Below are 21,459 nucleotides of genomic sequence, written 5' to 3'. Positions count from 1 at the left end.
AAACGGCACCTGCGTCACGTGACGGCCGCTCCGTCGCCGCCATTTTGAGTACAGGCAAAAAGAAAAAAGCTACAAGGCATACTGTATGTAAAAGAGGAGCTCCCTTAAGTATCATGGCTACCGTAAGCGCTCGTCGTTAATTGATTCCTGGAGACCCGCGTGCTCGTCAGCCGACTTCAATGCAGCACTACAATTGGCTGAAGGCTCTGAGGAAAAAAAGCCTGAGGGAGCTACTGCTGCGCTTGCCGCTTCATGGCGTTTTCTTGACCAGAGATAGTTCTGCCATGCTGAGTTAACGCCTTCCGTGCGATGAAGAAGGGCCGCGTTGATCACGTAACTAGGTCAGTTGGATGGAAAGGGCCGGTAGTGTCTTGAAGAAGCGGCTGCGGGAGGCGGTGCAGAGGGTTTGCGGCTCACATAGACTACAATTACCAGCATGCCATGTGCTTAGTTATCTCGGGTGCCTAGACTAGAGCTTTCACTGTACTGCAGCTTGGGAGTTGTCATGGCTTGCGGTAATAATGTGTTTGGCTGTTTACACTGAGCATTTTATTTCAGTTCTGTCTTGCCACAAGTATTGAAGGGGAAGGCAAAAGTAGGGCTAAGCCCTGTGATTTAATACTGTATTCATATCACGGATTTTCCCCTCCCAAGGTGCATTAGTTCCCCATCTTTTTAGAGACAAATCAAAACAGAAGCATCCAGCTTTTTCTTGTGAGGGACAGAGGATGAAGATTGCAGTTGCTGCTATTCATGAAATTTCTGTAATTATAGGAGAAAATAGATACAGTATTGGATCGGCCGCTTTTTTCTTACAACAGTGGTCAGTATAAGTAGTAGTACATCTCAAGGCTTTTCACCTTCTGGTGAATCCAGAAATGTAGTCACCTGTGTTCTTTCATCATGGCTTTGTATAATAGTAAAACTCCATAGCAGGAAATTAAGCTTGTGGACCTTGGTGGCTTGGGGTCAAGCATGACAGCAGACACACTACATTCAGACATAAAGATGATTTAGTGCTATGTGAACGAACTAGCCCTCTCATTTCCTTCTGCAGCATAACCATGAGGCAATCAGGAGCCTCTGGTTTGGTTTTGAATAGCAGTTTGTTGTTTTGCTCAAACTGGAGCAAATTTTAGTAGTTTAAACTATGGTTTGTTCACATATACCCAAATCAAACCATGGTTTATGATCCTGATTTGTTTGAATGAACCATGGTAAAACATTACCCTGTTCAGACAAAATAACAAAGTGTGGTTGAAAACAGAAGTGGGTGTTTATGATCATGGTCATGTGTGAAGAGAGGGGAGAGCAGGGGTACACAAGCCTGAGGTGTGGTGTCTGCAACTTAGCCACAGTATCTTAAGGGTGAAAAATAATGCCAAACCATTTGAAAGTAGGATTGTGTTGGAAACATAACTTTTGTGTTAACCCTGATGGTTGCCTTTAAGGTAAAGATAGGCAATTCCTTCATGCCAGTTACACAATTCTTCTAATTTTCCATGCCAGTTAAAGACCTTTGTAGAGGATGGTTGGAAGCTGCAGAAAGTAGAAGAAAATGAGTTTTCTATTTAGGGATTGAGAAAAAGAAACACTAGTAGATAGGAGCAATTTTGGCCAGAAGTTGCAATTGTGTATATTGTATCATTTTGGAGGGGGGGTATTGATTTTTTTGTTTGTTCTTTTTTGCTTTTATGTTTCTTGACAGGATTTGAATGAAAATCTCACATTGCGCTTATTACTTCAGTGTGTAGATATAGCAACTGAAAGAACATCAAAGATGGGCTGATATCAAGCTATTATTCTTTTTCTTTTTTACATTTGGGGAAAGGGATGCTCTCACTTTGAAATGAGCTTACAGCATCTCTTTCTACATGAAGGCTGATTCAGTTTACTGAAACACCTAAATTGACTACTCACTTCTATCCTATCCTATCCCATCCCATCCCACGTTTCTCAGTTTTGATAAGGGTTTTAATACACCTCTACTCCACAAACTACATAACTGGGCTGTTCCTTCAGGACTTTATCCTCTCTCCATTGGTGTCATTGTTATTTTTTTGCATCATGGTATTTTTTCACCAAACAAGCAGCTTGAGGCTACTGAAGTCACTGAAGAAAAGTCACATATTTTATCCCATGCCAAAGCATCAGCAGATGCCCATTGTCTTTGGGTGCTTCATTTTCACCTCATCATATCAGCGTGCAAAACCAGTGGATCCCAAAAGAATTCGTCCAGAAACTACCACATTGAGTTTTAAAGGTAAAGGTGAAGGTATAAGGGAGACGAGAGTGGGGAAAGACTATTCTTCTCCACGCCCTTTCAACCTGTTTGCTGCTGGAGCATCGAAGAGGAGATCAGGGCCCCGTGAAGCCATTGAAGATTCAGAGCGCTCCATCCTTTCGAGACGGATAACACTTCATCCTCCAGAAAAACCTTTGAGTGCTGGTGAATGGGAAGAGCTGAAGGGACAATTTGAAGGACTGAGAAAGTTTGAAGTGCTTATGTTAGAGCAAATGATAGCTTGCAACAGCCCCATTGACGTGGCCAAATCTTTGTTGGCTGCAGTGGCTAAACGAGAGGGAGATATTCAATACAGTATTTTGCTGAAGTACTTGTGCCTGTGTGTCTCTCAGGGGAGCACGGAGGAGATTTACGATGTCCATGACATTCTGAAAGCCAGATTTAAGACTTTAGAAACATCGGGTTATGGTCTTCTCATCAGAGGTCTGAGTGGTACACCACGCTGGAGGGAGGCCTTGTCGCTTCTGGAGGAGTTAAAAAAAGCAATGACCCCTTCAAAATCTAACTATGGAGACTGCATCAGGGGGGCCCTTCTTAACCGGGAAATAAATCTTGCATGCGAACTGTTTCATGAGATGCTAGCTAAGGACCTGGTGCCAAACCTGGATACCTTACAGATTTTCTTCGACACTGGCAGAAGTGTGAAGGATGACATTTTGAAAACTGAACTCATGCACATCCTCTCCTACTTAAGAGATAATCAAGTATATCCTGGGGAAGCTTTAATGCAGAGCATAAAGCAGTGGTTTGAAAGGTAAGTTTGTCCTGCTACAGGTGGCTGATCTGATTCAGCCAGACTTGCCTGAAGACAATTTCAAATCATACAAGCTTCAGAATCTGATCACTAAGCAACTGTTAATCTTTGGTTTTGTTTATTGTTGGTTGTAAATGCATGCCATGTGTCACATACTTAGGTAGGTCTCCTAATTTTGTGTCTGTGTGTCTGGTATTAGTTACAGTGAACTTAGAGATGTGGCTAATCGTATTTTTTTTGCAAGGCAAGGTTCCCTGTGGAGGTGAGCAAAACGCTCACTAATGAAAAGGGTGTTCTACTTTCTAACTCCCTTTGTGTGTGCGCATGGGCGCATGCCTGTACAACATAAGCTGACCCGCTGTGTTAATCACTTCCTCCTTATTTTTCTCAACAATACAAGGAGGTATTTCAACAACCTACCACATTTCACATCCCTTGGATCCACTTTCTGGTTCCTTTGGATCTCTACCTGCACTCCCTCGTGCATATTAAAGAATGCCATTGGACACAGCCACTTAAGATCATTTAAAAAAAAAATTTGTTGCAGCCTATTGACACCCTTGCACAGGTTAAATAACATCTACAACCTTTTGCAAAAGTCCTGCCTTCAGAATACGTACGTACTGAATAGGTAGATGTTAAATGATATTTTCAAGCTTTTGTGGACATGTAACCTTTACCTTTAGTTAAGTCTGGCATACTCCTAGGTATATTTGCTCAGAATTTGCAGAATTGATGGGTTTTATGCATGAATAAACGTAGATCACATTGCAGTTAATGCATTTGAACCAAAAACCTGCATATATATATATATATATATATATGCTTTCGTAGATTTTCACGGGTACAAAAGAATTGTTAAAGAGCAATTTGGAATCTGCAAAATTAATAAAATTAGCAAAATCCTCCATAAACACAATATCAAAACAGCCTTTTGCACCAACCAAAAAATAGCCAATATCCTCAGAAACCCCAAGGATAAAATCCAGTTGGAAAACCAAGGGATCTATGAAATACCCTGCAAAGTCTGCCCAGCCACGTACATTGGACAAACAAACAGACGAATAAATGCACGTATCGCAGAACACAAGAATGCCGTCAAAAAAGAAGAAAAAACTTCCTCTCTTTTCCAACACATGAAAGAAACAGGACACGAAATTAATTTTGCAGATTCCAAATTGCTCTTTAACACGGAACATCACCACAAGAGAATAATCATGGAAGCCATCGAGATAGAGAAACACCCTCACAACATGAACAAGCGTGACGACACATCCCGCTTGCCAGACATCTGGAAATTAGCCCTCCCCACAAAAACTGACACCAGATCCAGAGGCACACAGAACGCCAACACCAATCAACCACACCAGACCCAAACCCAGACCCTCTCCACAGATGAATTACTGACACCATCCAGTAGCCAATCCATGGTGGCACCTCCGGATGCTGCACCCCCCTGCAATCCCTACACAGATCTGGCTGACACAAGCCACAAAACCACAGCTCGCCCCTATACACGAAGCCAAGCCAAAGCACAACTAAGTGCAATACAGCCATCTTCTCAGGAAAACTCTTCACAAAGTTCAAGAGGTCAAGACACAAAGACTTTAGCAACTAATCCACACCTAATGACCCACCTAAGTGGTACTCAGGATATCACTCAAGAAATCACTCAAGGTATCTCTCAAGTAATTAAGGAACAAAAGAAGAAAAGGCACACTAGCCTGGGAACTTCCTCTCTGCCCAGAACATTGGAGGCTAGACACCACACCCCCTCTACAGTATTTATAGGAACTCAAACATTGAGATCCCGCTCTGTTCCAGTAACAAGAAGCCGAAAGCACCAGCCTGAAGATGACGAGTGAGACCTCGTCGAAACGTCGCCTAGACACCCCAACTTTTACACGGGAAGACACCCGAGGACACCAAAACCTGCATATATATATATATGTATATATATATATATATATATATGAATGATCATGTGCTTCCTTGCTTATTTATTGCATTTATTACTTGCTTATTTATTGCATTTGCACACTACCCTTCTGCCAAAGCACCCAACGTAGTTTACAGTTTTAAAATAGTAAAATAAATAAATGCTCTACAATGTAGAGTGACAATTGTCTCTAGCTGACAGGGAGGTGGTGGAAGAGGCTCCCTGGCCTGGCCTTGCTTGCTTCTGCCTTCCCTTGAGGCAGATGGCTCTTAAAAAGTCCCAAATGTTCAAAATACTTTACTGACAAGTAAGTACGCATAGAATTGTTGCCTTAGTTTGGAACTAGTCACAAGAGGTGCATCTTTTGGACTGTGATTAAATTTATAATATCATATTCTAATTTTTGTGCAATTTTTTGTAGTATTCCAGGAGAAAACTGGAAAGGAAGCTTAACTACCATCAAACATAGGTAAACATTTTTTTAAATCTTGAAGCGCTATTTAATAATTTTGCTTATCACTACTTTGATCAAAGATTTTCAGCCCTGGCTTAAAGTGTTGTTGTTTTTTAATTGTTTCTGACAATTTGGGCATATATAAATTTGTACAGGGGAATTTAGTGGCTGCTCCACCCCCATTGTTCTGCCCAAACACTGATGAGGTCCAGTTCCATGGACCTTCTGGCGGTTCCCTCACTGCGAGAAGTGAGTTTACAAGGAACCAGGCAGAGGGCCTTCTCGGTAGTGGGACCCGCCCTGTGAAATGCCCTCCCATCAGATGTCAAGGAAATAAAGAACTATCTGACTTTTAGAAGACATCTTAAGGCAGCCCTGTTCAGGGAAGTTTTTAATATGTAATGCTGTACTGTTTTTAACACTGATTGGGAGCCGCCCAGAGTGGCTGGGGAAACTCAGCCAGATGGGCGGGGTATAAATAATAAATTATTATTATTATTATTATTATTATTATTATTATTATTATTATTATGATTATGATTGTTATTGTTATTGTTATTGTTATTGTTATTGTTATTATTATTGTTATTATTCTGTTGAGAGCTGCCCAGCGTGGCTGGGGAAACCCAGCCAGATAGTTGGGGTATAATAAATGATGATGGTGATGATGCAATCCTGTACCCAGTTATGTGAGAGTAAATCTCATTTAATTCAATGAGACTTACTTCTGAAAAGACATGTATAGGATTGTGCTTTAAATTGAATGGTGAAACCACACAGAAATGTGTAAGTTCAGTAACCACCAAAATAAAAGGTTAAATTGTTGCAATTATTTTATGATATGTTTAATTATTGAATGTCCTGAGGATTCCTGCTGAATTCAAGTGAGTGAAAATAGCACAGTGTGTAATAGGAGTAGAAGTGGACACAAAGTAAAGGTATTAGAGAAGGATACATTGCTGTAAAGGAAAAATCACAAGAACATTTTCCAACTGCTGTAAACTACATACAGTGGCAGACTTATTCATGCATTACATAGTATATGGAGGTTTCAGTTGTTTTCTGGTCCTCAGTCAGTGGTGACAAGTAAAATCATACCCCATCATTCTTGAGTTCAGTCACCTGAACAGTGGAGAAGACACTGCTTTCCTCCCCTCATGGCACTGGTTTCAAACTCCTCTGCCCAGGACTGCAGTGGGGAATAAAATACCACTACAATTCCTGCATAAATCAGCTGAGGAGTTTGTGGAGAGAAAAGCCTCTATGTCTGTGTTATTGTGTTATTTGCTACCCAACAGCCAAAAAAAAGGTTCACCACCCTGCCTTATATTGTTCTATAGTTTTGTATACCTCTGCCATCCCCTTATTTTTGCTATTCTGGTCATTCTTCCACCCCACCCCACCCAAAAAAGGTCTAGATCAGAGCTTCCCAAACTTGGATCTCCAGCTGTTTTTGGGCTACAACTCCTATCATCTCTAGCTAGCAGGACAAGTGGTCAGGGATGATGGGAATTGTAGTCCAAAAACTGCTGGAGACCCAAGTTTGGGAAACCCTGGTCTAAATTTTTGAAGCTTTAGTTCAATAAAAACTGCATGCATGGCTTGGTGCCACAGCAATATCTGCTAACAGGAGGTGTGATGAATAAATGAACTCTATAATCGTAAAATCTTCATTTTTATATACTCCATCTAACTGTTGGGCAAGGCAGTGTGTGGCCTTTTTGTTTGGTGTACCCATGGTTTAGCTTACCTGAACAAGCCTTGGGCTCATGTGCTTCCTCCTCTCCTCATCTAGCACACCTGTGAGGATGACATTTGGTGTTTTCATTTCTATTTTCAGCCACAAATTAGCATTATTTCTGAACTTAGACACCTGTGGTCTTAACCACAGTCTACTGCCGTAGTGGGGAACCTGTGGTCCTGCAGATGTTGTAGGACTCCTACTCCTATCAGCCCTAGATAGCATGGTCCATGGGCAGGGATAATGACCTGTAGTCTAACAACACTAGGAGACCTTTGTACTAAACCATAGCTTAGCATTACATCTGAACAGGGATCCAACATGGTCCTCAAGTTTTGGATCAAGACATGAATAAATGCACCTTTTGATTTAAAAAATTTTTGGCAATTTTTTTGGTATATAACATTTTTCTTCAATCATTGTTTGAAGGAAAATCAGGCTTACTTTGCAGATAATTTTATAAGCTGCTGATAACTCTCTGTGGCTTGATTGATGTTGCAGTGGGCAGTGCCCATCTTGTAATCAGTTCTTGGAAAGTATTAACCTGAGTCCAGAAGAATACAGCACTCTCAAGGAAAGAATAATAAAGGATGTGATACAAGGGACTGATACATTTCGGAAAACAACCCCCCAGGTGAGTTGCAAGGAAACCAATATTTTTATACTGATTTGCTTATAAGAAATGATGTATTTGCCTATAACCCTGCTGTAATGCTGCCGCCACACTGGCAGAACAGCATGTTTTTTAAAAGTACAGTATTTTTTGCTCTATTAGACTCACCGGACCATATGACGCACCTAGTTTTTAGGGGAGGAAAACAAGAAATAAGAAATCAATGCAAAGCATCCTGAGCTAAGAGGGAGCGCTCCTCCACCTTCGCTCAGGAGGCTTTGCGGGGCTATCCCTGAAGCCAGGAGAACAAGCAGGATTGGTGCGCACCTATCCCTCTTGCCCTCCTGGCTTCAGCGAAAGCAAGCCTCCTGGCTTCCCCCCCACCTCTCGCAAGAGCCGTGCACTCTTTAAAGGGAGCGCGGCTATCCCGGGCTTTTGCGGGAGGTGGGGGAAGGGAAAGAGCCGTGCACTCTGTCCCTTCCCCCACCTCCTGCAAAAGCCAGGGATAGCCGTGTGAAGCCTCTGCAGGCCAGCGGGATTAAGCCTCCTGCGCAGCGCTCCCTATAGCTGTTCTGGCTTTTGGATAGCCCCGCGAAGCCTCCGCAGGGCACGGGGATGAAGGCTCCCCGTGTCCTGCCGAGGCTTCGTGCGAAGCTAGAGGGAGCGCTGTGTTGCAATCCCGCTGGCTATTCTAGCTTCTGGCTTAGCCGTGCAAAGCCTCCGCAGGGCACGGGGAGCCTTCATCCCCTGCCCGGGAGAGGCTGCACACGGCTAAGGCTCCCCCAAGAGCCGTGCTCCCTTTAAAGAGCACGCGGAGTGTGTGTGCGGCTCTTGGGGGCTTTCCCCTGAGGAGCCCTTCTCCCTCCTCGGGGAAAAGCCCCCAAGAGCCGCACACACGCTCCATGCGGCTCTTTAAAGGGAGCGCTGAGCAGAGCCTCCCGCATTCGTTCCATAAGACGCACACACATTTCCCCTTACTTTTTAGGAGAGGAAAACTGTGTCTTATAGAGCGAAAAATAGGGTATTTTGTTTATGTAGCTCTTGATAGGTCCCATCCTACCTAATTGCTGCAATAGCAAGCCATGGGACCAAAGCACAAATAATATAAAAATAGTCCTCAAAATTTATGACTAATTCAGAATAACAGAATAAAGAACATTTTATATATAAGCTACATTATTAGCATGTGACTCATTGGTGGCCGCCAGATTAGATGTTTTTAAGCTGGCACCCACAGTACATACATATTTGAGGCCATTTCCTTTGGACTGGTATCTACTTTTAGCATCATAAATCCCTAAGCTGTAAACAAAAGTATTGAAAATTGTATACATATTGCAACACTAGATTGAGGCATGTTGTATCATTAATCTGGACCTATTTATAGCTCCTCTGTGAGCAGGCATTTCCATCCTGCCTGTGATGAGTCTGCTTCTGCCCATGAATTCGTTTGTTCCATTTTTAATAAATCATGCCACAGTTTAGAAATTATGCCATGTTAAAAGCACCATCTCTAGAATTAATAATTCAAATACTTGTATAGTTTGCCTCCTTGGAATGTAAACGGGCCACTGGATGGCGCTCGTGTTACATCTTGGATATGACGTTAGAGACAAAAAATATTAACGGAGATCAGAGATTGTGGAAGATGCATAACTAGTATTATTTCCCTTTCTTCTGCCCCACCCTTAAAGTGTCAGTTACTAATGGATCAGGGCATTTCTTTCAGGATCACATTCATGGAGTTGTGCCATTTTCAAATTCTTCACTCTTCTACAAAAGGAACAGCACAGTAATGCTTTGATTTGTAAAGTAGGAATCCTTCTACTGTGAAATATGCTGTTACAGTCGTACCTCAGTTCCCGAATGCCTTGGGAGTTCAACGTTCCGGCTCCCAAACGATCAAAAACCGGAAGTGAGCGTTCCGGTTTTTAAACGTTCTTTTGGGAGCTGAATGTCCAATGGGGCTTCTGTGGCTTCCGATTGGCTGCAGGATTCTGAATGTTTTGGAAGTTGAATGGACTTCTGGAACAGATTCCGTTTGACTTCTGAGGTACGACTGTATTTCTGATTTAGGGAGTTTGCTGCTCTTTAAACTAGTTGTAGCAACGTAGTTCAATGAGGCCGCTTCCTATGTTAGGACCAACTATGGGCTGAGCAAACTCCCAGTTCAAATCGTGCCTCGTCCATGAAATAATCTTGACAGCCTTAGGCAAATTCTTTTTCTTTTTTTAATCTCTGTTTAAGTTCACTTTGTGCCGTGTTGGCTAATAATAGTGGCTTCCCTAGTGGGCTTTTATCAGAAATAATGAGGAGGTGTGTTTGGGACCAGACGTGGGGGAATCCATAGATGGATTTAACTTTTGAATTCAGCCCAGGCCTCCCGATCATGATTTGTTGGGGAGAAACAAACCACAAGTACTGGTTTGGCTGTAACACAGAATTAGCCGTTTGATTGGTTTTTCCCTGCTCCAGGAAGAGAGGAGCAAAGTGCTCAAAGTGCGTGGTCACCACCATTAAGGCATGTACAACCTAATTTTGCTAACTGTGTTTCATGGCCAGCATTGTTTCCAAATGCAGTCATCATTATTTCCATTAATCGTGTGTTTTATTGTACAAATGAGAGTATATGCAAGTGTGCAGCTCCTCTGTATGTACCACTTAACAGTTTTTTAGCTATCAGTCACAGAAAAACACATATGTTTTTGTGTTAAACATGTCTGTCTCAAAATCCCAAGAGCCTCTTCATTTCCTGACCTGTTCCTCACATGTTCAGGAACAGGAAATTATGGGGTTTTAGGGGGTTGGAGGTGTTTGATAAGGAAAGTTATTTTGCTGCAGTGGCCAAGAGTAGATTGACTAGTGTTGATGCTGGTTATGGGGCTATTTTTTCTGTCAAGCCTTTCTGTTGGTGTTAACTCTTTAAGCCCTTAACAGTTTAACTTTTTAAAAGTCTTCTGTATGTTTCTCTTTATATGCTATTGTCATAATTTGAGGGCCTACTCCAGATCCCTTGAACTTGTTGGGCAAGGCTGGTATTAACTAGGATTAGGGGTGAGGTGAATGCTGCACCCCAAAGTCAAATTCGACTAGAATTAACCATCCAGGGGTCCTTTGCCTTTTTACCTTTAGCCACCCTATGTAAAGTCTTGCCAGGCACAATGTGTCAGGACCTATCCTTATAGTGCTGCAAGCACTTAAAAAGATGGAGCTTTCTAAAAAGGCCCTAAGCTGCACGCATTTGTTCACTTTGTGTTTTATTTTGACAAGAGTTTGGAATTGTTAAATTTGTATTTAGATTTATGGTAATACTTTGACATTGTGATTGGTTTTGAGTCAGGGATTGTTTTTGCTTTGTGTTGTCTTGCTATTTTAATTGTTAGCCACCTTGAGTTTCTTTGGAAAACTAGGCAAGATTGAAAATTTAAATCAATCAATCAATCTGCCTGAAAGGAAGGAAGTGTATATGTATATGTACAGTGGTACCTTGGGTTACATACGCTTCAGGTTACATACGCTTCAGGTTACAGACTTCGCTAACCCAGAAATAGTAACCTCGGGTTAAGAACTTTGCTTCAGGATGAGAACAGAAATCGCGTGGCAGCAGTAGCAGAGGGAGGCCCCATTAGCTAAAGTGGTGCTTCAGGTTAAGAACAGTTTCAGGTTAAGAATGGACCTCCGGAACGAATTAAGTACTTAACCCAAGGTACCACTGTATATGTATGGACATGGGTGGCACTGTGGTCTAAACCACTGAGGTTTGAATCCATGTCATGGGACGAGCTCCCATTGCTCTGCCCCGGCTTCTGCCAATCTAGCATTTCGAAAGCACATTTGTGCAAGTAGATAAATAGGTACCACTGTGGCAGGAAGATAAATGGCGTTTCCGTGCGCTCTGGCACTTGTCACGGTCTTCCATTGCACCAGAAGCAGTTTAGTCATGCTGTCCACATGACCCAGAAAGCTGTCTGTGGACAAACGCCGGCTCCCTTGGCCTGAAAAGCACCCCATAATCACCTTTGACTGGACTCAACCATCCATGGGTCCTTTACCTTTTACCTATGTATATGTATTTATAGATATAATTTTAATGTGTGGCTCAAGAAACTTGAGCTTCAATGGCAGTAGTAGAATCATAGAATTGTCAAATTGGAAGGGACCACGCAGGTCATCTAGTCCAACCCCTTTCAATGCAGCATTTTTTTGCCCAAGGTGGGGCTCAAACCCACAACCCTGAGATTATGAGTCTCATACTCTACCGACTGAGCCATCCCAGTAGTAGAAAGAGAGTTCTTCATGAAAATAGTCAGTATTAATGAAATTGGCTGCCACAAGATATGGCGGCAGCTACGTACGCACAGGTGGGATAAATTTTATGGGGGATAGGTCTGTCCAACAGAGAAATAAAACCTCCATTATCAGGAGCAGTATGCCACTGAATTCCCATTGCTGAGTGGCAAACTGTAGGGAAGGCCTGTGTCCTCCTTTCCAGGAGGATATGACTGGCCACTGTTGGGAGTGAAATGCTGGACTAGATCAGCCTTTTGTCTGGGTCAGCAGGACTGTTCTTATGCACATGCATCTATAATTAAAGGTAAAAGGTAAAGGTACCCCTGCCCGTACGGGCCAGTCTTGACAGACTCTGGGGTTGTGCGCCCATCTCACTCAAGAGGCCAGGGGCCAGCGCTGTCCGGAGACACTTCCGGGTCACGTGGCCAGCGTGACATCGCTGCTCTGGCGAGCCAGAGCCGCACACGGAAACGCCGTTTACCTTCCCGCTGGTAAGCGGTCCCTATTTATCTACTTGCACCCGGAGGTGCTTTCAAACTGCTAGGTTGGCTGGCGCTGGGACCGAGCAGCGGGAGCGCACCCCGCCGCAGGGATTCGAACCGCCGACCTTTCGATCGGCAAGTCCTAGGCGCTGAGGCTTTAACCCACAGCGCCACCTGCGTCCCCTGTAGCAGGCCACTAAAGAGAGAGAACCTATGGGTATGTTATGTTGGTGGGTTGATCCACAGGGTCCCTGCCAACTCTATGATTCTATAATTTGATGATTGCTAAAAGTGAATCATTATTTTGAGTAATTATTTGGCTTATGCTACATATTTTGGGAATTTACCATGGTTAGAAATGGCCGGAGTTTTTAACACAAAGCTGGGGCTTTTCTGGAAAGGATTTGTTGTGGGAACAGCTTTAGTCTTAGCCTTGATAATAGAATGTTTGTTTTGAGGCAAGTCTTGGATGTTTGGGGAGATTCCATTTCTCACTAATAATAGCTCTTGCAGCAGCTGCCTGAAATCAGATGTAGATAGAGAAAGGCATCTGTTCCGTTAATGTTTTATTATTATTTTTAAGGCATATTAGCACTTATCCTTGCCCAAATTATATGTTATGATGTAGTGACTGAGATGCCTGCAGTCTCAAGAGGTTGTGTCAGTGACGTTGCTCTTAATTTTAACTTATTTTAATAGGAAAAGCAGTATTTGCTACAGCACAGGGCCTTTTAACTGAAATAACATCCTGATTGTAGGCTTATTAAAAGACGTAAAGAATGCTGGACAACAGGGGAAACTTCACTGAGCTGTTCAGGAATTAGCGTGGTATCCATTTAAGACTGAATTTTTCAGTTCCTGTGTAACATAATTTCTAAATCTTCCTGCTACTGGGAACTGATGTGCATGCTTACTGTGGAAAATGACTTAAAACCCTTGTTTCAAAGAAACATTGATGTAAAAAAACCCCTAGAATACTAGCTCCCTGAAATGCAACTTCAATTCCCATATCTCAAGAAACGTATAAATTACGGTACTGTTTCCATTATGGCAGAGAAGGCTGCTGGCTCTTCCTGGGCTTGAGAGGAGAAGTAGTTTTATGGACGCCGTTATGGAACGGTTGGTTACTAATTTTTCGTACTCAGTGAGGTGATCTGCCTTTGTGATCAGGTGGATGCACATGAAGCCCTTTCACAGTGAGTCACTGAAGACACATGGCTGGCATTCCCCTCCCTAATCAGTCACACAGTGATCCAACTCAGGTATTTTTCTTTCTGAAACCAGCTTGTGAAACCAAATATAAATGAATGGATGATTGACGCCTGTGGAATCCTTCTTTTGTGCCACCATGTGCGTTAGAGAAGCATCGGTAAAGACCTCAGAGATACCACTGCTTTACGCTCTCTCACTTCCTCTGAGCTCCATAGAGTTCGGCTGAGACCAGCAAGCAGAGTTTCCAGGTAGACAGCTGGAATCATGCCTTAATCGCTGTCCTTTCCGGATATTTGTTGTTTACTTGTTACTCTTAGTGGAAGTCATCAATGCACCAGTGCACACCTGTGGTCGACTGACTCTTCGAAGCTACTCAGTCAGCCCTATTACTTATCACAAGAAGGAAATAACTAGATGAATTTGACTGTAATGGTAGCTAATTATCACCTTTCAGCCATTTGTTAGTTAGCCAAAGAGCTGCAGTGACAGTTTAATGATTCATTAACTCAATTCTATTTCCACCCCACCCCCCTTCTCATCTCATTGTTCGGCTCAAGTTCTAATTTCATTTCACTTAATTAATTTCAGTCTAATTTGGTTGAGTGGTGTTTGGAGAGAGAAAAAGTTCACAGAAAAATTTAATTTCCTGCTTCTGAAGGATGTGCCAAAATATTTCTACCAAGAGATTGAGCCTGTAAAAAAATCACTCTTCGATGCTGTATTCATAGGGAAACTTTTTAAGGCCTAAATCTGTTGGATTCCACTTCACATTGCATCACATGCTTAACAGCTGCTGGTCATGATGGCTATAATACGCCACTTCCAGGATCCAAGGTCACATCTTTCTGAATGGTTGCTGGGAAACAGCAGTGCCCTCATGTCTTGTTTGTTCTTAAGCACTTGAATGAAACTGAATGAAAACGCTGTCCAGGTAGCTAAAGTATCTGGGAGTCTTCCTTTCATTTTTGGGTTGTCATTTTGGAGCAATACATCACTTAACCTCCTGACGGCTATCTTTCCCCACACGGAGCTGTCACCTCACCTTGCATACCACAAACTCCATTTTAGTTCATTTTTTCTGCTCATAGCATACCCAGGTTCCTACCCAATTGCCTTCTTCCTCTTACTCTCCCCTTTTGTGGTCCCCATGTGACCTCCTCTTGGCCTTTCATGAGAGGCAGTTTAGAAAGCTGGCAAAGTAATTATATTATTGATGCGTTCATGTTATAAGTTTGCAAAGGCCCTTTTACAGACGACACTCTTGCATGTAATATAATCCTACATAAAAAACAGCATGGACATGTAGCATTTCCAAAATAAGTAAAATCAGTACTGATTTAAAAATTAGTACTGATTTAAAAAATATGAAGGGTGCGAAGCAGAGCATATAAAAGCCAACTGGCTCATGGAAATCTTCTGAATTAAGCAAGCCTTAGCAGGCCATAATGAGGGAGCCACAACCAACCAACCAAAAGAAAAATGGCCAGGTTCTCATACTCAAGGTTGTACAGTTTGAGAAACTTGGGAATAGGCTGAGCTACTAGCAGAGTTTATAGGGGAAGTGGTTTTTATATGTCTTAGAAGTGGCTCTGATGAGGGAAATTCTGTACAGGGTTACAGCTGGTGCAAAAGCGAGAAACTTGCAAAAACTGACTGATTAGATATTTTTTGGTAGAATGGTTGGCAATACCATTGGGTCAGAATGTGAAGTGTTTATGGTGCATCCGCAGGGCTTGTCCCTAGGTGTAAACTTATTGGTAATAAGCCATAGCAGATTCCCCTGAGGGGAAAAAAAAGAAAGTGCTGTATTAGCATGTCAGTTCTGCTTTCCTTTTGTGCTGCAGAAGTGTCTAGGGTAATTAGAAGGCTTTGGTGATATGCATGAGTTGACAGGGTTCATTTCGGGAAATGCACCTGCAATAACCCCTGAGAGGCAGTTTGAGTAACAAAAGCAATAGGGAGTTCCCAGAAGACTTGCTGTCAGGTATTTTGAAAATAAAGAAGAAGCAAGAACAGGATTCGAAATGTAGGTTTTAAAAATGTAATGTGGAGGTAGTGACTAATGTCGGTGACTAATGTCAAACGTTGGAACAAAGTGCACTGTCACATGTATTATTGATAAGACTGAGAGAACTGGATTTTCTCAAGATCTGCTGGTTGCCACGTTGTAGGGCAAAAACGAAAAGAAAATCCTAGCCACCCCACGTAGTTTGCTTTGCCATCCTGCAATTATCAGTTGATTTCAGTAGTTTTACTTCATCCGCATCCTACCTGATTGAAAGTGGAACTGTAGGCTGCAATTTAGATACACTTGCTTGGGAGTCAGTGCCAGTGAATTCGTTGGGGTTTACTTCTGAGCAGACATGTATAGGATTGTATTGTTACCCCCACTCTGTCCATTTGGGCCTATTTTGTGTTCTTTGATTCTTTGCACACTGGTGAACTTTCCCCTTCAAAATCAGGCGTGTAAATCAAAATGTCCTTTTGTTTCAGGTAATTGAATGAGAAGCCAAAAGAGCTCGGGGTTTTCTGTCCTAGGTGTGTAGCTTGATCATCTTGTTAACTATACGTTGAGCACCATTGGTACTATTTTGCTCACTAAAATAATTTATGCACAGCAAAAGGTTTGGATAATTACTTCAGACTCCTCTATGAAGTTCAGGCCTCTGACTGTACTGCTTCCCTGTCCTGCAATACACCTAGCCCAAAACGTGCTCCTGTATTTCCACAGCCTCCAGACCTTCCTGCCCATGGGCTCTGTGTGATGTTCCTTTTTCTATGCTTTCATTTTGGATTGTGCTTTCTTCTGCAGCGACTGCAAAAGAACTGGTAGAGGAAGTTGTTGTTTCTTGGTTGCCCGCTGAGAGGCAGCTGCTACTTGCTATGAGAGAGGTTTTACTCAGATTACCAGGAATTGAGAGGGGTTGGGAAAACCACAGTTTCCCAGTTTCATTTCTGCAAACTCTGGAAGTAATGAATTAAAACAGCACACATGGATAACTCAACCCAAAGTGGATTGGTGACATCGCTCAGAGTAGTTTTTCAGATATGTCTGTACCACTTCATGGAGTTCTAAAAATGATTTGATAGGCTTGATTGGCACCTCCATCCTAAATACGGCAGATATAATTAGTTCATAAACCTTAAGTTTAGGCCTAAAGAGAACAAATAAGCTGTGTAGCTACTGCAGGTGTAAAAAATAAAATTTCCAGGATATGTTCCTATCAACTGTTTAGAGTTGGGGCTAATGTGTATTCAGTAATTAAAAAAAAATCAATTCTGTGCTCAGGTATCCTTGTATTGTGCCAAGAAAAGTGGATTTCTGAAACTTATATGCAAATTAGCATACATTAATTTTCAGTTTTTTTATATAGACTTAGATAAATATGCAGGCTGTAGAAGTTCTCAATTTCTGACTTCTGAATCTTCATAAGATATTGCCCATACACACTGAAGCTTACCATTGCAAGGATAAGGACTAGAAACTTACCTACAGTAAAAAGAGCAATAAAAGATAGCTTGGTTGCTGAATTCTGTGCCCATTACCAATTTATTTTCTTTGATTGAATATATAAAATCTGGTTGAAAAAAACAAAAATAGCAGCGTATATAATAATTCAGTTATGTTTCATTGTTGCTTTTCTTTCAACTTCTTACCCTCTCTCTATCTTTTTTTTAGGAACTTGAAGAATTTCAGACATTCGTGAATCAGTGTCCCCCTTTTGATATTGTGATTGATGGACTCAATGTTAGCAGAGTTTACAACAAAGCCGTTCCATCTCAAACTGTAAGTACCATTCTAGCTGTTAAATAACTTTGTGTGTGTAACAGCTATTTTACCACTTCAAATCATGGTTTAACATTCTGGCTTTTCATGGAGCCATCAACCATAGTTTCTCATTTTGTCTTAACTGAGAAACTCTGGTTAACTGAAGATTTGTTTGTTTACTTCCTAGTGTTTAGGAAGCAGGGAAAAGGGCTGCATTTGCTGCCATAAGGCTCTTTCACACCCTCTTATTATTCTGAAATATGATAACTTGGACATGGCCAGCATATTAGAATCCATGCACAGAATGCTTACGCCTTTTTTTATAGAGGACCCCCATTCTAAGTAAAATGTTCTGGGAAATGTTAAAGGGATACCAGGGATGAGGACCTGTAGGAGAAGAATGAATTGACTGCAGACAAGAGTGAGAGAGGTGTTTCCAGACAGGCACAGCCCACTTGCGCACTGTGCTGATCATTGCCACTTCCAGCAGGTATCCCCATGCATACAATCAAAGTTTAGTGTGAAATCTGTCATGAGAAGCAGCCACTGGGATGGGAGGACTTCAAGGTCTCTTCTTGACATCAGTTTAGGTAGTGATTTGGTGCAAAAAAAGAAGCACCTCAGAGGTGAGGTACCTTTTTAAAATCATGAGTGTCTAGAGTTCTTGTTGCCACTTTTTTTGCATAATGGATGCTGTCCCTCTAACTCCATATAGTCTTTGGACTAAAACATCCATTGCCATGGGAATTGCTTGTTTAGCTTGTGGTGGTTTGACAGGATGATCTCTTACCAGCTTTTGACAGAAATCGTACAGCTTTTGCATCTGGCAGAGTATTAACTGAGGCTGTGGTGGTGCACAAAAGTCTTATCAGAAACATGGTGTAATGGCAGTCCATGCTAAGGTCTTGCTTTTACTCTCCTTAACCCTGTAACGTATATTTCCTGGTTTTTTCATATCTGTGGCTAAGTCACTAACATGTTATTGCCTGGTGGAAGCAGGGATTTACTTGTTGTTGTGTACTGGTAAGTTGAACAAGTTTTGCAGAAGGTGCAGTAAGAACTCAGTATGGTTTCTGATAACTGGCAGCTCAACCCTGGTGTAAGGAGAAGAAGCTCAGAGTTGATATGAGGAACAGTGGTGAGCCAGTATAGAAACATGCAGTACGTCAATGCAAATCCAAGACATGTGCCAATTTGTGTCATTGATTGCATACTCACTCATTGGATCACCATCTTGTTGTGTTGAATGGGCTTGCATGTTCCTGTGACCCTTGTGAGTGAAACCGTCAGGAGACTCGTACTCCCAGCAGGGTCACCCAAGGCAGTAAGATCAAAGGGGAGCAGCTAGACAAAGAATGGTCCAAAAAGTCATCAACGGCAGAACAGGTGGAAGATAACAGGCAGTATGTTACAGCGGCTGTGAAGGTGGATGAAGGCTGCAGCTGATAAGAATCTACAGGTTATTGTGATTACTCATATCATTGGAATAGAGCCTTACTCCGAAGACTGTGCGTTGGTCAGCGTGCACTGATCTACACACATAAAACAAATTCACACACAGGTGCCTTCCAAAACCCCATCCCAAACCCAAACACTGTGTTTATGAAGGACAATCTTACTTGGCTGCGAGTGATCGCCAAAAAAGAAGAAGATTGGTTGCATACATCCCCATGACAAAAACACCCTACCAGGGTGTTTCCCCCACCTTGGTTTCAGTTTTGGCAGTAGGATCATTGGGCATCAGGACTAGGGACGTACCTTGGGGTTGGTCAGGCTGGTGCCTGCCAAGGTCACAGACTCAGAGGTGTGTGCAAAAACCAAGCCTTTTCCACTCTTTCCAAATCGGGCATGCACTCCCTGGGCCACTGTTCCGCTGCTCTGGGCACCTAGACAAGGTGTGCAGGATCCTTTGCCAAGCGTGCAAAGGAGCCTAGATATACCTCCAATCGAATCAGATCAGCCCCCTTTGCTTTTTTAGCCAGTAATTCTTTATTTGGAAAATAAAGACATTGTTTCTCAAAAAAAAAAAAAAAAGATATACCTCGAATCAGGACTATATTAACACACAATGTAAGAACCGAATCACATGGCATGTTCTACATGCAAAGGGGCTACATTCCGAGATTAACTTCTGTGTGCACCCCCTCCCCCAACACAACATGTAGTCAACATTTGGGGTTGATAATAATCGTGGCAAAAATGATAATTTTAGCAGGCGTATGTAACTGAAGAGGAATGCAGCCCAGCAAAAAGGAAGCTATGTACTGTTCTGACTAGAAAAGAAAATCCCTGGTGTCTTCTGCAGAAGCTGCAAAATCATTGTGGTAATCTAACACAACATCCTGTTAGGTCTCCAGATATGTCGCTTTTAAGTTAAACGAAAGTAATCTCTCACAGGCCTTTAATTTCCACATGAAAAACTCCAATCAGAATGAGGATAAGGGGAAAGCATCCTCACCCCACATTTGTACCAGTTGTTGTTGTAAAAAATTTCTTCTAAGTCTGGAATTGTCAAGCAAACGCATGTAGGAGTTGAGCAGAATAATAGGAAGGAGATTCTAGATGTGTGTGGAGGAACAAAAGAAACAATCTTATCAGACACATTGATGGAATTCCCAGCTTGGAATGGGAGCACTTTTAGCATGTTATGAGGTAAAACAGAAAGTGTACACACTGTTCTCTTACATGTCCAAGCTAAAGGAAGTGTGGTGTTATCTAGGAGTCATCTCTGTTAATCAGATACTGTGTGTTTTTGTTTTGTTAAACAAATAATTCTGAGAACTCTGAAAGGTCAGTGTCAAAACTTAAGCTACTCCCGCAGGGCCAGGCTGAGTCTGTGGGCAGCCATACCTGATTTCCACACCTGGAGGGTATGTTCTCTAGCTTGGGGTCCCTGAGTTCAGTGGCTTGAGCTGGGCAAACTGGAAGCCGGTGGCTGAATTGTGACAAGCGGAAGGGACCGCTCCACCATCAGAGCAAAGGCATATGGTCTGACGGATCCCCACTTGCACCTGGTGACAACCGTGAGATCTAAGCATACAAGATCCGCAGTAGATCTCTGCCCTTGGGCTTCTGCATTCAGGCCCCAGAGTACCCAACAAGCTTTCGCACAGGCTGCTGTGATGTAAATGTGAATCACAGAATTATAGACTCATAGAGTTGGAAGGGACCCATTGGGTCATCTAGTCCAACCCCCCCGCAATGCAGGAATATGCACCCATATGGGGATCAAACCCGTGACCTTGGCATTATCAACACCATGCTCTAACCAGCTGAGCTAACTGGCATGTAACCAGCCGACAAGACGCTGCCACGGGGCAAGTGAGGAAAAGAGGAACTTCTAGATTAAGTGCCTGCAAGGCAGCATTGGTGGGCTTCACTGTCAGCCTGAACTTTGAGTCCTTTCCTTCCCCTTGTTACTTGCAGTCGCCCAAAAGCTGCACCATTGTAGTCTCCCAGGAGGAATGCAGGGGCTTTCCGCTCCACCCCTGCTTCTGTTGTTGCAAGGATATGGTGGGAAATGCCAGGGATCCCATTTCTATTTTTCCTAAGCATTAGGGAGGCTTTCTGGTGCAACACTTCCTCCTCTTCCTGTCTTCCTTGCTCTGAGTTTAGAATTGTTCCTCGCTTTTGGGCGGGCGGGGAGGGGGGGACGGTGCACCCAGAAAGAGGAGAGAGAATGAAGGACTGATATTATGGTGTGCATGTAACACAACTTAAAAACACTCTTCGCTGAGATTAAAACAGACTAAAAGACCTGGGTGGAAATACAAAATACACACAAGGCAAACCTGAACAAAAGACCACCTTGAGATGTGTATCAGAGGCACGTGATCCTGTATTCTCACTTTACATGTTTCGGGGCTGATACTGGAGGCATTTAAAACCAGCTCTAGGGCT

General features: G+C 42.6%; 1 protein-coding gene across 1 annotated transcript in view; it reads left to right on the top strand.

The window, feature by feature from the left end:
* Window positions 1-201: 201 nt before the first annotated feature.
* The window catches only part of PRORP (protein only RNase P catalytic subunit), a 49,318-nt gene continuing 28,060 nt past the window's right edge, over window positions 202-21,459 (top strand). Inside the window, exons 1-5 of the mRNA XM_083741365.1 lie at window positions 202-341; window positions 1,709-3,059; window positions 5,420-5,467; window positions 7,695-7,827; window positions 17,470-17,577. Of these exons, the coding sequence (XP_083597491.1) occupies window positions 2,068-3,059; window positions 5,420-5,467; window positions 7,695-7,827; window positions 17,470-17,577 (1,281 nt within the window). The 5' untranslated portion in view covers window positions 202-341; window positions 1,709-2,067. The remainder of the gene's footprint in view (window positions 342-1,708; window positions 3,060-5,419; window positions 5,468-7,694; window positions 7,828-17,469; window positions 17,578-21,459) is intronic.

The sequence above is a fragment of the Podarcis gaigeae genome, assembly GCF_964106915.1.
Source record: "Podarcis gaigeae genome assembly, chromosome: 1".
In the NCBI taxonomy this organism is placed as follows: domain Eukaryota; kingdom Metazoa; phylum Chordata; class Lepidosauria; order Squamata; family Lacertidae; genus Podarcis; species Podarcis gaigeae.
This window is presented reverse-complemented; position numbering and strand designations above follow the sequence as displayed.